Source organism: Notolabrus celidotus, chromosome 20 (assembly GCF_009762535.1).
Source record: "Notolabrus celidotus isolate fNotCel1 chromosome 20, fNotCel1.pri, whole genome shotgun sequence".
NCBI lineage: Eukaryota > Metazoa > Chordata > Actinopteri > Labriformes > Labridae > Notolabrus > Notolabrus celidotus.
Window position 1 is genome coordinate 6,242,324 of NC_048291.1, and position 16,818 is coordinate 6,259,141.

General features: G+C 39.7%; 1 protein-coding gene across 1 annotated transcript; it reads right to left on the reverse strand.

The window, feature by feature from the left end:
- Positions 1-6,106: 6,106 nt before the first annotated feature.
- On the reverse strand, positions 6,107-14,327 carry prf1.3 (perforin 1.3). The gene is made up of 8 exons (XM_034710835.1): positions 14,238-14,327; positions 12,517-12,769; positions 11,905-11,946; positions 10,124-10,216; positions 9,844-9,980; positions 9,137-9,635; positions 7,338-7,708; positions 6,107-6,552 (listed from the first exon to the last, which is right to left on the reverse strand). The coding sequence occupies exons 2-8, from the start codon at positions 12,760-12,762 to the stop codon at positions 6,267-6,269; spliced, it is 1,674 nt and encodes a 557-aa protein (XP_034566726.1). The 5' UTR covers positions 12,763-12,769; positions 14,238-14,327; the 3' UTR covers positions 6,107-6,266.
- Positions 14,328-16,818: the final 2,491 nt, after the last annotated feature.

Sequence of the window (16,818 nt, forward strand, 5' to 3'; positions counted from 1 at the left end):
TGTCTATAGCTCTAGCTCAAGGTCCACGTTTATTTCCAGGTCCATGTGGAGGTGGAGGAACATGTCTTAGTTATACCCAGGTTCAGGTTCAGGTCAAGTTCAAGCTGGACTTGGACCTTCAGTAAGTTTCAGGTGACACCTTTCAGTTGCTCTAATATTTGGACTCACAAGAAAAACTACCTTTATCTGAAAACTCCTCGCAGCTTCCTGGAGGCAAGGGATGCTCTCTGTGTGGATATACAAGATATGTGTGTGTGTGTGTGTGTGTGTGTGTGTGTGTGTGTGTGTGTGTGTGTGTGTGTGTGTGTGTGTGTGTGTGTGTGTGTGTGTATGTGTGTGTGTGTGTGTGTGTGTGTGTGTGTGGCAGTGATATATGGGGCCAGCTGCTGTTAAACTGAGCCTTGAGACTTTAAAATGGAGTTTTAATGGCAGAGATGAACTCTGAGGCGGCTGCAGGCTGGCTGGACGCCCGGAGGAAATCCCCTCTTCTTCTTCATCCACTCTCTCCTTTTTTTCCTCTCTCTCTCTTTCTCTCTCTCTCTCCCCTTCTAACTTCTCCCTCTAAATGTTTTTGCCCAAAGGAAAAAGGATAATTTAAATGTCTTCATTCATATTCAGGTTGAGCAGAGCGGACAGACGTTTGACTCCTGGGTAGGAGGAGCGGCTCTTTGAACCGATCTTAAAGGAAATCAGAGATCTTGTTTCATCAATAATTCAACAAGTCTGCTCTGTCCTTGTCGGCTCAACAGGACGTTGAATGGTCTGAATTATTATCAGGGAACAAATGTCTCGTTTGAAAACTTTTATATGAACATATTTCATTTCTATTCCCTCGTGTAGATGTTTTAAATCATGGTTCATACTCCTAAGAGAGAACAGCTCTGATATCAAAGAGGAATAACTTTAGATTATCATGATTGTTTTTAAATCAGCCGCTATTATCACATGAAATGGTGACCACTCTGGATGCCACCCATTGGGTTTTTCTGGATAGAAGACTACATTTCCCATGAGCAACCCCAACTCTAACCCTAATCCCAACCCTATCCGCAGCCCTAACCCAAACCTTATCCGCAACACTAACCCTAACCCTAACTGCAACCCCAACCCTAACCCTAACCTCAAACCTAACCACAACCCTATCTGCAACCCTAACCCTAAACCTAACCCTAACCTCAAACCTAAACCCAACCCTATCCGCAACCCTAACCCCAAACCTAACCCCAACCCTAACCCTAACCGCAACCTCAACCCTAACCCTAACCCTAACCCTAACCCTAACCTCAAACCTAAGCCTAACCTTAACCCTAAACCTAACCCTAACCTCAAACCTCAAACCTCAAACCTAAGCCTAACCCTAACCCTAACCCCAACCCTAACCCTAACCTCAAACCTAAGCGTAACCTTAACCCTAAACCTAACCCTAACCCTAACCCCAACCCTAACCCTAACCTCAAACCTAAGCCTAACCTTAACCCTAACCCTAACCCTAACCCTAACCGCAACCCTAACCCTAACCTCAAACCTAAGCCTAACCCTAACCCTAACCCTAACCCTAACCCTAACCCTAACCCTAAACCTAACCCTAACCCTAACCCTAACCACAACCCCAACCCTAACCCTAACCCTAACCTGAAACCTAACCCCAACCCTATCTGCAACCCTAACAATAAATCAAACCCTAACCATAACCTCAAACCTATCCCCAACCCTATCCGCAACCCTAACCCTAACCCTAACCCTAACCTTAACCCCAACCCTAACCTTAACCCCAACCCTAACCCTAAACCCAACCCTAACCCTATAACCCCAACCCTAACCCTTGTTTTATAGATTAGATTCTGTAAAGTAGCCCCCTTTTTCCTTCATGACAGCTTTGCACACTCTTGGCATTCTCTCAGTCTGCTTCATGAAGTGGTCTCCTGGACTGGTTTCTAATTAACATGAGCCTTGTCAAGAGTTCATTTGTAGAATGACTTGCCTTCTTAATGTGTTTGAGACCATCAGTTGTGTTGTTCAGAGGTAGGGTTAGTACACAATGGATAGCTCTATTTGACTACTACTGTAATCCAGATTATGGAAAAAAATGATTATTTCATAGTTTTGATGTCTTTAATTTTAAACTACAATGTCGAAAGTAGTTCAAATAAATAAAAACCATTGTATGAGAGGGTGTGTCCAAACTTTTGACTGGTAGTGTAAATGTTGAATCTAAATGTTAAATGTTGAATCTAAATGTTAAATGTTAAATAAAAAGTAGTATGGGAGGTAGAACCTTCTTCTTTGGAATCTTCTACCAGTCAGGGTCCGGGAGGCAGACACCCTCTCTACTTTTAAGAGTAGTCTTAAAACTTTCCTTTTTGATAAAGCTTATAGTTAGAGCTGGCTCAGGCTTGGACCAGCTTTTGTCATGCTGCTATAGGCCTAGACTGCCGGGGGAACTGGCGCACTGACACACTGGGATCCTAGCTCACCCCCTTCCCCCCAACCCCTTCATCACTTACTTTAACTCTGCCTGTCTCATTAAAGTTACTAACCATAGACTTTTCTGGAGTCCCTGAGCTCCATTGTCTCATAGATTCCTCTGAGCTGCCGTAGACGTCCTCCTGCTGCGGACGATCTGGACTCCAGCTGATACAGACGTGCTGGACTCCAGTGGCAACAGCTTCTACTACTCGTCTCATCACTATCACCTCTCTCTCTTACTCCCCTCTATCTGTCTTTCCAGACCCAACTCAGTCGAGGCATGATGTCTGTCTAACATGTGTCTGGTTCTGCCTGAGGTTTCTGCCTGTTAAAAGGAAGTTTTTCCTCACCACTGTAACTAGCTAAATACTGCAATGTGCAATGCTCATGATGGATTAAGGTGGGGTCAGACTGAGTCTTACCCTGTCTTGAAGTTGGGTCTCTGTTCATAATTTGACATAGAGTGGTCTAGACCTCCTATGTTTGTAAAAGCGTCTTGAGATAACGTTTTTTGTGATTTGGCGCTATACAAATAAAGATTGATTGATTGATTGATTGAAATATAAATGTTAAATGCTAAAAAGCTATAATATGCAAATTCAAACTGCCACCAAGTGGAAATATTAAAATAAAAGCTTAATAAAGCAATACCAACTTAGCTCGTCCATACCAAAGACAGGGTCAGTGTGTCTCTGAGCGTTGTGAAATCTCTTAATTGCCTCCAAAACTGCATTTTTAACATTTTCTGCTAAATCAGGTCACATTATGGACGATGGGCAGTACGGCTAGTGACCCATAGGAGTCAGTACTGACAGAGTATTGTTGGAATATCTGTATCGCTTTATGAAGCTTTTATCTTATAGCTTCCGCTTGGCAGCTGTGTGAATTTGTGATAAAAAACGGACTTTTAAAAATTCACACTATGTTTTTATGAAATTTTTGAGCATAATGTGGAGAAATGCTGGTGTTATTTTTAGTGTGCACAACTTTAGATAGATAACTCACTTCTCACTGACAAACTTTATCAGCTCTAGACTTAAACACTTCAGGGTGAGTGCATGTTGACTTTACTTTCTTAATGTATTTTTGCTGACCTAATCACTGACATTTAAAATCAGATTTAAAAAAACGTGTTTCTATTAATCTCATTTTAATACGGCGTCAAGATGCATCAGAGTGAGAGTGAAACTATTGAAAAAATCTGTGAATAACTCCTCACAGTGACTTTAAATTGAAAATAAAGGCAGCCTTTATAAATCACTTCATGTCTGAATGAGTCGCTGTTGTCAAGCGGTGACCAATCAGATGTTAGAACCTAACACAGCCGGGCGATTCACAAGAAAGCTGGGTAATAAAAGACGTTAAAGGACATTTAGTGTGCTGACTTTTCTACTTTCTTTGTGAGGTCGGGCACACTGAGAGAGGTTATTGAGTGACTGTGCTCCCTTCTTTGCCTTTTGTCCATTTTTAGTATACAGCCTATGATCACATGATACACGATAAGCACGAAAGGTCAAAGGTCATCATCACTCATGTCATTCCGAAATCATCGAAAATACTGATACTTACTCCTCTAAAAATGATCCGATTAGCTTTCATGTATTAATATTATTAGCTATTAATTCTAAGAATTATTTTATTTTAAAAATTGTTTTATCAATAGCAGATTTACTGGATGTAGGAGGGCTTCAGACACAAATGACCCCGCCCTTTCCTGTTGCTGTTACTCAGAGTTTTTGAGTCTACAAAAGAGAGAGAGAGAGAGAGAGAGAGAGAGAGAGAGAGAGAGAGAGAGAGAGAGAGAGAGAGAGAGAGAGAGACTGTGGAGATAAATCTGCTGTCACCCAGAGAGCACTCTGTGCACTCTGATTCTCCGTCCTTGTCCTCTCTCTTATGGGTGGATTGTCCCTCAGAGGCCTCTGTACCCCCTAACCAGGCCCCCGCCTCCTCCTTCTCCTCCTCCTCCTCTTCTCCAGATGCTCCCTCCTGATTCAGTATCGACTTGTCGCAGGAATCAACATGTAAATCAGCTGATAGCTGCAGGTCAATAAAACGACTCAGAGCTGATTTATGAGTCAGAGCCGCTGCAGCCAATCAGAACGCAGATGGAGGAAGCTGAAAGGGAACACAGGGCTGAAAGAAAACCTCGAGCTGTCTTCTTCTTTTAAACATGAACCAGTACAGAAAGGGGAGCATCGACAAGAATTTTAATACTTATTGTTGTTCAAGTCTTTTTGATTTCACACAACAGGAAAAAGTCACCTTGAAAAGTGTTTATTTGATGTTTCTTTATTACCTATGATTGAAAAAGAGAGACACCTTCAAAGTTCTTGTGGGTCAGGTGTATCAGCAGAAGAAGAAAATAATCTATGTTTGAATGTTTTCATTTGTAATCACCTAGAAATATGAATACCTGAGTCATTCCTTCATTCAGTTTCTTTCATTCATTCATCTTCAAACTGATATCTTCAGTAAACATGAACAGGCAAACTACACACCTCAAAGCGTCACTGTGTGACCTCCCACACACCTGCAAGACGAGGGTGAGGGCAGCAGTGAACTATTATTTGTTTTGCAATCTGCAGCCTCACCACTAGATGTCACTAATTCTTTCACATTGCTCCTGTAATGCAACACACTGAGACTGATACAATCAATCATGGCACTGTCTACTAACAGCTTACATGCAAAATCCAGTTTCATTGTGAAATATTTAATATGATAATACATGCTGCAACTATTCCACATGTTTCTGTTACTTTAGGATCTAATCATGGGGCGTTGTAAGGGCCCCTGGTTATGTTTTCTCAGTGTTTTTAATATCAGATGAGATGAGAAGATTTATTGTAGTTCACAGTGGTAAAAGAAAGAAGTAACTAAATATGTTATTCCAGCTTTAAGGTCAAGACAAGTGGGAAAGGGGCAGCCACTGACCTACCCTGTCATCCTTTCATAAACGCATGAAAGCCTGAAAGTATAACTTCAAAATAAAAGTCATGACGCAAATGTAGGGACCGCCCTCACAGACAAAAAGACTGTGTAGTCTGACCTTGATATTACAGCTAATATAAAGAGGGATGGTAACACACTGATCGGTGAAATTTATGGAAGGATAAAACTGAAATTTAAGACATTGAAAAACAAAGATAATATTAATAGTTCTGCTGCTTTTATTCTGAAGTTATTTTACATTTTGATTCTGCTTTATGGCATTTGAAAAATGGCTCCCTCAAATGTTTGTCTGCATCAGCAGTGTAAAACGGACTGTTCATTGTGGTGTGTGTGTGTGTGTGTGTGTGTGTGTGTGTGTGTGTGTGTGTGTGTACAGTGAGTTGTTTGTGTGTTTGTAGGGATGTGTGTGGGTGTTACACAGTCAGCAGTGTTTGTTTCAACTGTTACAGTTTGAACACAGTCAGAGCTGCTGAAGGCGATTTGTATGCCTGCTACTGATATGCAAACTTCTGTCTTCACCCACTTCTACTTACTGCAAATAACAACAACTCCTGAAAACTGAACTATTTGCCCTAATGCAATAAATACATTACATTTACATACAGGGGTCAACCCTTATCCGCATATCAGAAATACTAAAGCATTTTTTATCCTGAAAAAACTCAATCTTCTCCAGTCACTCTTTTTGAAGATGCTTTATTGGTGTACAGTAGGTGTGAGCTGAATGAATTATCAAAAGCCAACAAGCATTGGAAGATTAACAAAAAATAAAACAACTTTTTTACTCCTCAAACATCTAGAGCATATTTCTATTGTAAAACAGCTGCTGTGGAGGAATTAAAGGAATCTTAAAGTAAGGTGCTGGGATGATCCGGCCTCCCAGACCCCCAGTGATCTCCCTGGTCCTCCTTGGTGTATCCCATCACGTCCTCATAAGTCGGCGTGGCAGCATACTGCTCGCACAGCGACCCCTGCAGGCTGGGAGCACAAGTCGCAGACACACGGACATACAACGAGCCGTGCTTCAGCTTGAACGTCCTAACGTTGTTTCCCGACGTTGGGATGTAGTTCACTCTGCCTAGCAGGTCGTCGTCCCAGTGGTTGTCCCGGTCCCAAACCTCAAAGCGGATTGCACTGTGGAGAGAATGCATATACAGAAGGATGTCAACAAGAACAAAAAGTGTTTCTTGGATGTTGGTCTCCAAAGTGTCAGCAGGAAAAAGGAGTTGATTGTAGATTTGATCCTGAAGATTGAGGTGCATTGAGGAGATCAACAGCTCCAAATACATGATGGTATGCACTAAGAGACCTCAAATTCTGGCACTGAGGTTAAAGACCCAGACACAACACTATGTAGGACACAACACGAGGTAGGATACTTGTGCCATCTGTGCCAGAGGAAATTACACCCCATACCAGCAGGTGGCAGTCTGTTTTTTCCATTTGCTTGCCAGTATTTTCTCTTCCACTCGATACTGGTAATATCACCAATTGTAGCATCAATATCAAGAGTCCAGGCGCCCCATGTACAGATGCTTTGGTCTTTGGAGTATTGAATCCCAGTCCAGACAAGATACGGTGCATCTTCTCCCCTACTCTCTCCTCAAATTTCTTCCCTCTCTCTCAAGCTGCCCTGAAAGTCCAAAATATAATCTCTAAAAATGGAAAAACAGTGACCATAATGTCGGGGTTCTGTTTCGCACGCCATCTAGGATATCTTGTCAACGTTACATGGTGACTACCACAGCATCTTTTAAACCTCATGCCCTCCCTGCTGAATGCAAGAATGCTTCAAACACTAAAATGCCCTCACCAACAGTCTATTCCTTCATTAGTGGATACTTTTTTTAAAGACTCTGTCAGACTGATTTCATGTGCTCTCCTTATTCATTACTTAAGAATAGACTAGATTCACTCACGTTCTTTGTTGAAGGTTGACAGTTTGGAGCTGAATTAGGTAGTTCCAGGTGGGGAAGTCGTTGTTCCAGATAACAGATGTCACTGCTTTTTGGTTACCATAGAAAACCTTCACATATCCATCCGTCTTGGTGAAATAGTCTCCCCAAAGACCAGAAGCGCGGACCACTGTCACATTCATCCGGGCTACACCAGGTCCGCCAGGGCAGCAATCAGCGTTGACCATTTGGTGTCCTTTGCAGTGACAAGCACAGTTCTGGTTCCGGCTTCCAATCTTGCAGCCGGACGGGCAGCGGAGAGGCTTTGCACTCTTGCGGATGTAGTCGCTGATGGCGTCACGTAGGCTGGTCTGGAGGACAAGGTTCTCCGTCACCTACAGAACAGAAGGAGATAAGAGTTGCATTTGAGTGAAAACCAAGCAACAACCAACAGTGTTTAAAAACAAGGGCCAATGTGCAATTGCTCAAAAACTAGTGTCTTCTTAAGGCTGCCTCCAAATGCCAAGGAAACCCTGTTAGAGCCCGTATTGACATGTCCAGTTTTACATATCCAGCCTGGCATAAAAACAGTTTTGGTCTCTATGGCTTGTATCTTAATTTCTAAAATCTGCACAGGAGGAGGATTTTATATATAATTCATCTGTTCTGATTATATTCAGGCAAACAGTTGTGCATAATTTGGCATAATTAGGGACAAAGCTGATTTGGCTCACAGATGGCCGTGTAGTACCTGTGCTCTAGGTGGCTGGACCTTTGCCTCAGCTCAACCTCTTTGCTGGATTCGAAATTACCTGGAAGCTCGGTGGAATCAGCATTTCCAATATGGCCACCGCCATCTTTGGGCTTCATAACACCTCATCAGAAACCAGTGGGTGACGTAACTTAGAGTACGTCCATGTGGTGCAAGCATTCCACTCTACTCTGATTTCATATACAATACAAACACGACTAGTGCTGCACTGAATGGGCTCTTTTGTGCACATCAGGGAGCGTTGCAGCCCAAGAATCTGCTACCACTGTAGTGTCTTTATCAGACACAGAAGAGTCAAAATGGCTCTGAATTGCTATGCGTTTTGCAAACAGAGTGAGAGCACTTAGTGATGTGTGTGCAATGTCTATGTTAGGATTACAGTTAGGCTAATTGCCTTCTACTGGTAAATGGTGCTCTGACAAAAACACAATAATAGCATGCAGATATGTTCAGAGAGAGACTGTAGTTGAACATGTAAAGTTAGAATCAGTGTGGATCCTGTTTGCTTGAATGAGAGTAACTTTATGTTTCATGGCGTAACATCACAATCTGACGAGTTGCCCAAGAAACACCTTTTGAGATTAGTCTACAAGTTAAATAATCTTCTTCATCAAAGTCTGCTTGAAACAATAATTTGAAACTTTGAAAATTTGAAGTGAACCAATTCAACCCTCTGAGCATAGTTAATCCAAGTGTGACCCCTGGAATTAGCTAAATATCTATATATATGTTTTATAGCCCAACTTTGATTGGTTACCACAACCACACCCTTTGAGTTTTGTACACGAGTTGAATAACTTTTTGTCTTAAGGCTTCCTTCTAGCTCCACACCAAATTTGAAGTGGATCACATGCACCCTCTAGGAGGAGTTAACCCCAGAAGGGATATAGCCTTTACAAAAAAAATCTAAATTGGTGGACTTCCTGTTGGATTCATGATATGGGTCCAAGAGTCAAGGTCTAGTTATACAATATGGTCTTTGCTAGGACCCTAATTAATATGGTGCAAACAGTCAGTTATTGTGTAGAAAAATGGAGTGCATTTTCCTTACCAGTAGGTGTAGGGGACTGATTTGGTAGGAAACCACACCTGGGACCCTCCTCAGGGAAGCCAGCCACTTCTTGTACCCTGATACACTATTTGGGCTGAACAAGATGTCCCCTACATCTCCGTCCCCTCCCAGAATCTCGGTGGTCCGGTCTGAGAAGGACTGGCTGAAAGTTGATCCAGTTTTCAGGCTCTTGCCCCTTTGGTGGCAGAACTTTGATTCTGCACTGACAGAAATGCCTTTGATTACAGCCCTGGCCTCGACACCAAGGCAGTCGCTGATGGTGCGGGTAGACAGCTTGCTTATAGAAGCCTCACAGGTCCGGATGGCAGTGATGGAGTTCACTCGACCTCCCAGTTGGACCCTTCGGATAAAGTGGGTCCCATAGATGGCAATGAACTGTTTGAAAGCTGAAGTGTTCTTGTGGTCGTAGGTGGAGGGGAGGTTCTTCAGGGAGTCTTCAAACTCTTTACTCAGAGCAGGGCGGGAGTGAAGACGAAAGCTGTAGGCCATTTTACATCAAGCATGTTTTTAGTTATCTGAAATCAGCCTCCCAATTAATATCATCCAAACATGTTACCTCTGTGGCTTCAAAAAAGCCAAGATGAAATGCCAAATAGCTAAACTCACAGTTTTAGATCAGAAGTCCACAAATGAATGGGTGATCTAAAAAAAAGGTGTGCTTTGTACATTTCTCTCTTAGTACTCACGTGTAGTATTTGCATTTGAAATCGTGGGTGGTGAAGGAGAACTTGTCTTTTCTGCTGCGACTCTCTGCAAACTTTGTTGAGAAGGAGTGGGACCCTCCAACTGCAAACCCTCCAAGTCCAGGAAGACCAAGACCCACCTGAGTGACATCCCAATGGATAACCCAAAAAAATAATCTGTGTTATGTTTTACAAAGTGGTTAAAGTATCTGAATAAAAATCATGAATAAACTGTGACTGCTGAAGCAAGTTCAAAAATGTGATCATTTGAGAAATGTTTCACCTTCCAGCTGCCTCCCAGAGACTTACTCGTCTCTCTCATGACTGACTGACTCGACTCGAAGATCTTACTGCTCAGACTACGTCTGCAGTGCACCTGAAGGCAGAGAGCATGATGGGTGATACATGGCAACCTGCTATAGTTAGATCAGTCTAGAAAGGAAAAAAACTCTGTGTTTTAACATATGTTGGGGTCTAATGACTTATAGTTACAAAACGTTTTGTAAATGCAATTTACAAAGATTTTCTTCTGCCTGCTGCCATGAAACAGGCTGTAATGTTGCAATGAAACCCTCAGAGCTTGTTGACTAACAGTACTTGTATTTGTAGCTGACAGGCTCAGATTGTTACTCTGAGTGTCTGACAACTTTACAGAAAGGATCCCCACAGAGATCGACCTTTTAGTTCAAGAGGAAGAGGATATTCTAACCAGAAACAGCTGTTACATCACTCTTTAAAAACACCCTAGGTGTCATCAACAAACACACCATGTTTACTTCTAAGAACACAAGAGTCGCAGATTTACTGCAAACACAAATGATTAGTTGGTCATAGTTTTAGTTTGTTTAGTTTTTACTTTGGTGGTTTAAGTTTCAAGCTTTCACAAACTAGATTCAGACAGCTACTCATCTGTCCTTCAAGATGAAATGGCTGTTTCTATCAGAGTAGTCTTAGCGTCTTTGAAGACAGTTTCTGGTAAAAAAAATTTAATTAAATCATAAAATGTAAAAAATATTTTTCCTCATTGACAAAGGTGAAAGGTTTGTGTCCTTTCTGTAACATTGTCTTTGATCACTGACGATGGCAGACCATCTGAAAAAGCTTCAACGGTCTTCAAGAGGAGAAACGTGCTGTAAGAGAATAAAATAATAAAAGCAGAAGAATTTATATTCTAAATGATTGTCCCAAAGTCATAATTGTAGTATACAGAGGAAGATTAGGGTTACTGAAAAAAAAAATTGGGGGCCAGGCCAACACATTTTTTTAGCTTTTACACCTTTATTTTATAGAGGAGAGGACAGTGGATAGTGAAGGAAACAGTGGGGGAATGACATGCTGGAAAGAGGCCACAGGCTGGATTCAAACCACCCGCTACATGGGTGTGCAACTTAACCATTAGGCTAAATCCGTGCACCAACACATTTTTATTTTTTTATTTTTTTTTGATCATATTTTTTTTAAATTCTGACATTTAAGTCCAAATTCAGACTGAAAAAAAAAATGTGACAATAAAGTCTGAATTCAGATTTTTTTTGTGTCAGAATTTTCTTACTGGCTCCAATTCCCAGAAAAAGAAACAGAAAACCCTTCTGTAATTCTATGGTCAAGCAAACAATCAATCAATCTTTAATTGTAAAGCGCCAAATCACAAAAAAACATTATCTCAAGATGCTCAAATTATTAACAGAGACCCAACACCAAGACAGGATAAGACTCATTCTCAGACTCAGTCTTGCCCCACCTTAATCCACCATGAGCATTGCACCTTGCAGTATTTAGCTAGTTGCAGCGGCAAGGAAAAACTTCCTTTAACAGGCAGAAACCTTGAGGAGAACCAGACTCATGTTAGACACAAATCTGCCTCGATCGAATGGTTGTAATGGTGTAATCAATAATAAGTTAACCTTATGAGGCTCCTTTGAGACTCTGCCAAGAACAACACATTGTTAACTCATCACTCAGGCTGATCCACAGTTTGACTCCCATAACTGAAACACAGCTTTATTTCACGTTGGTTCTACCTTTACATTTTCTAGTCCTTCAAAGCAATAATTTCTCACTCACCTTGATCCTCCAGTCCAACACTGACACAGGGAGCTTCTGGGTCTGTTTGATGAGAAAAAAACATGAAGCCATCAGGTGAAAAACATTCCAGGATTTATGGAACATTCTGGTCTTAGGGTGGATCTTGAGCTGGAACATAGACTTTTTAAAAGACGGACAATTTGACAGCTTTCGATCATTAAGGTTAATTCTCATCATGCAGATTTACAGTATGTCCAAATGCAATTTTTCTGAGAAGTTAAGTTTAAAAAAGTTATGTGATATCAAAAGTGGGAGTGTGAATGTGATATTGTGATTGACAGCTGTGTCTAGAGGATTATCAGAGCAGAAGAGGACTGGTGAGAGGAAACATAACGACACCTAACAGAGTCATTGAACTTTCCATAACCAACTGAATAATCTTTGATGTTAAAGCATTAAGTTCAAAGTTAGTTCAAAGTTAGTTTAGGTATCGAAGGGCGGGAAGGCATTACTGTGGCGCCAGCATCCGAAACACTTAGCACAGACTGGCTTTAAATGTGCAACATGTCAGCTGCCCTCACAGGAGGAATTTTGGCTTCATATCGGCAAAGAGGTAGAGACATGTCATCCATCTTTCCTCAATGGTCAGACCTGGTTCAGGAGGCGGTTGTAGCACACAGTGCAGTTCCCCTGGACTCCTCCCACCATGTAGTTCGTGACGTCGACCACGCTGGCTCCACTGGTCTTCATCTGCACCACGTCGAAACCCTCGCCAGCCAGGTTGTGACCGGGGACAAACTGAGCGTTCTGACACTCAGTGAAGGAGCTGATCTGACAGCCCAGAGACTGAGGGAGGAAGAGGAGGAGGAAGAGGAGGAGAGGGGAGGAGGAGGACATTGCAGAACTGAATGGAAGAGGAGAGGGAGAGACGCTGTTAAATATTTTCATCAAAGTATTTCACCCTGAAATGATTCACAGGTCTCAGAGATTGTGGACTTTATGTGAAATCAGGCTTTGACTTCTTTTTAATTGCAGACCGTTTTGAACGTTTAAGTTCTGAAAATGTTTCTGATTTTCTGCAGCAAAAAAAAAGTTTAGAGTTAAGAACACCTAATCTGTATGTGTGTTTCTTTTCTTTGTTCGGTGGCTCAGCAGCATGGTCGGTATCATGAATAACTCAGATAAAAGGGGATAAATGTCTGATCGTAGAACGAGAGAGTGATTTTCAGGGGCAAAGAGCCAGGCATGGCAAAATATATTTTGAATTATACTTTATTTATTTATGTATTTATTCATGTATGTATGTATGTATGTATGTATGTATGTATGTATGTATGTATGTATGTATGTATGTATGTATGTATGTATGTATGTATGTATGCATGCATGTATGTATGTATGTATGTATGTATGTATTTATGTATGTATGTATGTATGTATGTATGTATGTATGTATGTATGTATGTATGTATGTATGTATGTATGCATACATGTATGTATGTATGTATGTATGTATGTATGTATGTATGTATTTATGCATGTATGTATGTATGTATGTATGTATGTATGTATGTATGTATGTATGTATGTATGTATGTATGTATGTATGTATGTATGTATGTTTTTTAAGTACTTACTTTTATTTTTTTAACTTGTTTTTTACTCAAGGATTTTTTTTTTCTAAATTGTGAAAATAATTTAACTGTCATTCATTCATTATTTATTTATACAACATTTGTGTTTTATATCAGAGCACTGACACTTAAATATCAGGGTGATTTACTATAGACAGAAGGGTATGATGTTATTTAATCATACAGAGTTTATCACAACAGATTCTCAGCTCAGTTTATTCTAACAAGAGTTCAAGTCAAAAAAATGACAAAATAAACACAACTGCACCACACAGCAATAATGGATTCTTGTTTCAGGTTCTTTGTATTTCACCCTCTTTATTCAGTTATTTTCTCCTCTTAAACTGAAAATTAATATTTTGTCCATTGTGCTGAAATATTGAAAATAATTAGAAATATTAACTCCTATAAAGCAATTATCTTACTGCTCTTACATTGTTTGTATTTTTCTTGAAAGACAAATTAAGGATTTTTTTAATATACAATTTTAAAATTGTTCAACTCATAATAATCTGAGTATGCCAAGTGTTTCATTTTTTCATTATTATCACATTTGTATAAATTATTTTCAGCTCCCCAAGATTATCAAAATTGTGTCTCTCATCTAAATCAGAAAATAGATCATTTGTTGATTTAATATAATCTTAAAGTTATCATTCAACATTCAACATTTCTAAATGTTGTATTATAAATTATTTTGCCATCAAGCTAAATTTCTACATTTAAAATGAAACTCACCTACAGTCAAGGAGACAATGATGACGAAGAAGATGATGAGAATGATGATGGATGTTGAACTGTTGTTCAGCTCTCTGCTGTGTGAGGTATTCTGGTTTCTGTGGCCGATTTTAAAAACACTTGTTGAGACGTTTCTCAGCCTCGTACTGTGATCACGCCTTAAAATGCTCTGAAACTGGTCAGTGTGAGCAGTTGGAGCATTTCTTTGCTTTAAAGACTATATTAGGGGCTTTTGAGGCCCTCATACAGAGGAGAGGACAGTGGATAGGGTCCCTAAGTTGTTGAATTTAAGAGACACTCTTGTATTTGAGAAAAAACAGTTGAAGTCTTCACTTTACAATAATAAAGTATATATTATACCTCAAAGCAGTCTTTCTTTTTTGAAACAATGAAACATTTCAAGAAAAGGTTTAATATTTTGAGAGATGTTAGAAAATCTTTGAGACAAAGTTTAAACTTCTGGAGAATAGTCATACAACTGTGAGACGAAGTTGTTTTGTAAGTTATCTTAATATTTTAGGTAAAAGTAAAAAAGAAATCGTATTTCAGTCTAGCAGGAAATTTAAAAAAAAAGCCTACAAGTTCCTGTGAGGAGTTTATAATCAGTATGAAGCAGACTGAATTTACGTCTCTAATGTCTCTTTATGACCTAGAAAAGCAAACCAGACAATCAACAATATATATAATTCTATTTTTTTTTTTACTACTTTGGGGTCACCTGGAGTGATTCCCCTAACAGCCTCATTTAACATTTTCCACAGAAAAGATTTTAGATTAGGGAAATCTGACTGTTCAAAGACAGAAGACAAGAGATAAGAGGTATCATTTTGTCCACAGGGGGCGCCAAAATAAACACAAACCAAAAGTTCCTCACAGGAGCTTTAATGTTATAAGAAAAATAATCAGTATATTAGAAAAAATAATGAAGTAAAAAGACTGGAATGAAAAAATCAACAAGCTTTTCACATTCGAATAAATGTCAATGTGTTTTTTTAATGAAATATTAAAAATGTAAATAAATTGTAACATGGTGAAATATCATTTTCTTGCTTTTTAGTTACAGAATCAAAACAATTTGATGAACTTGTTGCAACATGAAGGAAACAAGTCACAGAAACCACAAAATCTGTGACAAATTCTTCATTCTGAATTTCTAATTATAAAAAAACAAACAAACTTTGAACAAAGTATATTCTCATCAAACACTTTGTGGCTCTCCATACAAGAACATGTGACTCTTACATATATATAATCGGTGTTTGTGTGTGTGTGTGTGTGTGTGTGTGTGTGTGGTTGTGTGGTTGTGTGTGTGTGTGTGTGTGTGTGTGTGTGTGTGTGTGTGTGTGTGTGTGTGTGTGTGTGTGTGTGTGTGAGTGAGTTACAGGAAGCTGTTGTGTGTTCAAGGCAAAAATGAACTTGAGACTCAGCAGAAAAGTTGCTGTCAATGTCGCACTAGTTACACCTCCCCAACACACACACACACACACACACACACACACACACACACACACACACACACACACACACACACACACACACACACACACACACACACACACACACACACACAGATAGTATGGTTAGGACAAACTGTACTTTTTGTCACATGAATGTTTACTCCAAGACAAAGGCTGAGAAATTAAAATAAATAGAAATAAAATGAGAGACAGAACTAAAGTAAAGTCATAAATATAAAATGCAATATAAAACAACATATACTTTACATATATTTAAAATGAAGGGTGGGGAGATGTTAGGATTGAAGAAAAAAACATATTTAAAATGTCTTGAAGTAAAGGGGAGTCTAGTTCTGTACTATTATGAACAATAAACAAAATGAACGCAGCTTTAATTTTTGAATCTAACTAACAAAATAACTTTTCAGTCAATAAAATCATTTCAGATACATATATTGTGATTTTCTAAATGAGTAGCTATTGAATAAAGGTCTACAACAGGTACCATTTTGCAATCACAACCAACTTACTGCACATCCTCCCTCACTTTTAATAGGTAAAGTTAACATTAGTAATATTATTGAAGTAAAGCCACATGACCTGAACTTCATTACAGTAAAATCAGGTGATACTCAATAAACTGGCAAAACTGAAGGGACATTTTTCGACCTGTAGTGACCTAATGTCCACAAAATCAGCTGCTGGGTGTTTTGTCCCTCTCTGGCTGCCATCCTGCAGTGACTGTATAGATCCATCAACACACACGCACACACACACACACACACACACACACACACACACACGCACACACACACACACACACACACACACACACACACACACACACACACACACACACACACACACACACACACACGCACACACTGCTGACTACATGCAGCATAATGTGTCTAGACCAAACAGCTCACTTTACAGCAACAGTAAATCAGGCTGTTTCCTTCTCTCTGCCTTCGTTTCCTCTCTTGTTTCCTTCTTTATCTCATTTTTTTTTTGTTCTGGGACATCACCACAGTTATATGGATAATGCAACTCTTAGCACTGAATGTATAATCTGATTGTACTTGGTCATGTGTATCAGTAATTTAAAACATACAGATAAATCC

Excerpts from the sequence above, each read along its gene's own strand:
- prf1.3 (XM_034710835.1), bottom strand. The coding sequence starts at position 12,762 with ATGTCCTCCTCCTCCCCTCTCCTCCTCTTCCTCCTCCTCTTCCTCCCT. Across the intron at positions 10,217-11,904 it reads TGTTGGACTGGAGGATCAAG|GTGCACTGCAGACGTAGTCT; the intron begins GTGAGTGAGAAA and ends CTCTGCCTTCAG. Across the intron at positions 9,981-10,123 it reads CTCTGGGAGGCAGCTGGAAG|GTGGGTCTTGGTCTTCCTGG; the intron begins GTGAAACATTTC and ends GATGTCACTCAG.